Source organism: Eurypyga helias, unplaced genomic scaffold (assembly GCF_000690775.1).
Source record: "Eurypyga helias isolate BGI_N326 unplaced genomic scaffold, ASM69077v1 scaffold15212, whole genome shotgun sequence".
NCBI lineage: Eukaryota > Metazoa > Chordata > Aves > Eurypygiformes > Eurypygidae > Eurypyga > Eurypyga helias.
This window is the reverse complement of record NW_010236709.1, coordinates 3,318-4,641: the sequence shown is the minus strand read 5'-3', so window position 1 is coordinate 4,641 and position 1,324 is coordinate 3,318. Positions and strand designations below refer to the sequence as shown.

The 1,324-nt window shown below is 52.7% G+C and overlaps 1 protein-coding gene across 1 annotated transcript in view; it reads left to right on the top strand.

Moving 5' to 3' along the window:
- Nucleotides 1–242: 242 nt before the first annotated feature.
- Nucleotides 243–1,324, top strand: part of LOC104506291 (EVI5-like protein) — a gene marked incomplete at its 3' end in the record, with an annotated part of 4,041 nt that continues 2,959 nt past the window's right edge. The window contains exon 1 of the mRNA XM_010147193.1: nt 243–391. Coding sequence (XP_010145495.1) covers nt 243–391 — 149 coding nt within the window. The remainder of the gene's footprint in view (nt 392–1,324) is intronic.

Sequence of the window (1,324 nt, the reverse complement as noted above, 5' to 3'; positions counted from 1 at the left end):
TTTTCCGGGAGTTGAATCCAGTGCAGGGTGACGCGCTTGGATCGGGCCTAGCGTGAAAACCAGGCCTGAGCCTCCCGTTTTCTACCAAATGAGCTAAAACCGGGGTTTTTCAAGAGATTTAAAGCCAGGTGGGGAGGAGGATAAAACGAGGGGTCACGTCCCGCTCACGCCGCCCCTCGGCTTTCCAGGTGAGACCCCCCGAAATCCCTCCGGCCTCAGCGCGCTGCCGGGGTCCCGCCGCCATGGCGTCGCCGGCCGTCAGCCCCGACTCGTCCTCCCACGAAGGCCTTTCCTCCGTCAACTCAGCCCCGGCCTGCTCGCCCACTTCCGACTCGGAAAACCTCAGCCCGGATGAACTGGAGCTGCTGGCGAAGCTGGAGGAGCAAAATCGGTGAGTTCCGGGGGAAATACGCCCCGTTTGGGGCGAATATTTCCTGGTTTTGGGGGAATCTCTTCCTTTGGGGCTGTTTTGGGGAAATATCTCCCATTTTGGTGAAATCTCTTCTCCTTGGAAGCTGTTTGGAGGGAATATCCCCTGGTTTTGTGGCAATCTCTCCTCCGTTGGGGCTGTTTTGGGGGAATATCTCCTTTTTTTGGGATGGTTTTGGGGGAAACTCTTCTTTGGGGCTGTTTTGGGCGCAGTGTCTCCTGGTTTTGGAGGAATCTCTCCTTCTTTGGGGCTGTTTTAGGGGAATATCTCCTTTTTTTGGGATGGTTTTGGGGGAAACTCTTCTTTGGGGCTGTTTTGGGCGCAGTGTCTCCTGGTTTTGGAGGAATCTCTCCTTCTTTGGGGCTGTTTTAGGGGAATATCTCCTTTTTTTGGGATGGTTTTGGGGGAAACTCTTCTTTGGGGCTGTTTTGGGCGCAGTGTCTCCTGGTTTTGGAGTAATCTCTCCTTTGAGGCTGTTTTGGGGGAATATCTTCTTTTTGGGATGGTTTTGGGGGAATCTCTCCTCCTTTGGGGCTGTTTTGGGGAAATACGTCCTGGTTTGGGTGCAGTATCTCCTATTTTGGGGATGGTTTGGGGGGACTCTCTCCTCCTTTGAGGATGTTTTTGTTTTGGGTGCAGTATCTCCTGGTTTTGGAGGAATCTCTCCTTCTTTGGGGCCGTTTTGGGGGAATAGCTCCCTTTTTGGGATGGTTTTGGGGGAATCTCTCCTCCTTTGGGGCCCTTTTGGGGGAATAGCTCCCTTTTGGGGATGGTTTTGGGGGAATATCTCCTCCTTTGGGGCTGTTTTGGTGGAGTATTTCCTATTTTGGGGAAATCTCTTCTTTGGGGCTGTTTTGGGTGCAATATCTCCTGGTTTTGGAGGAATCTCTCCTT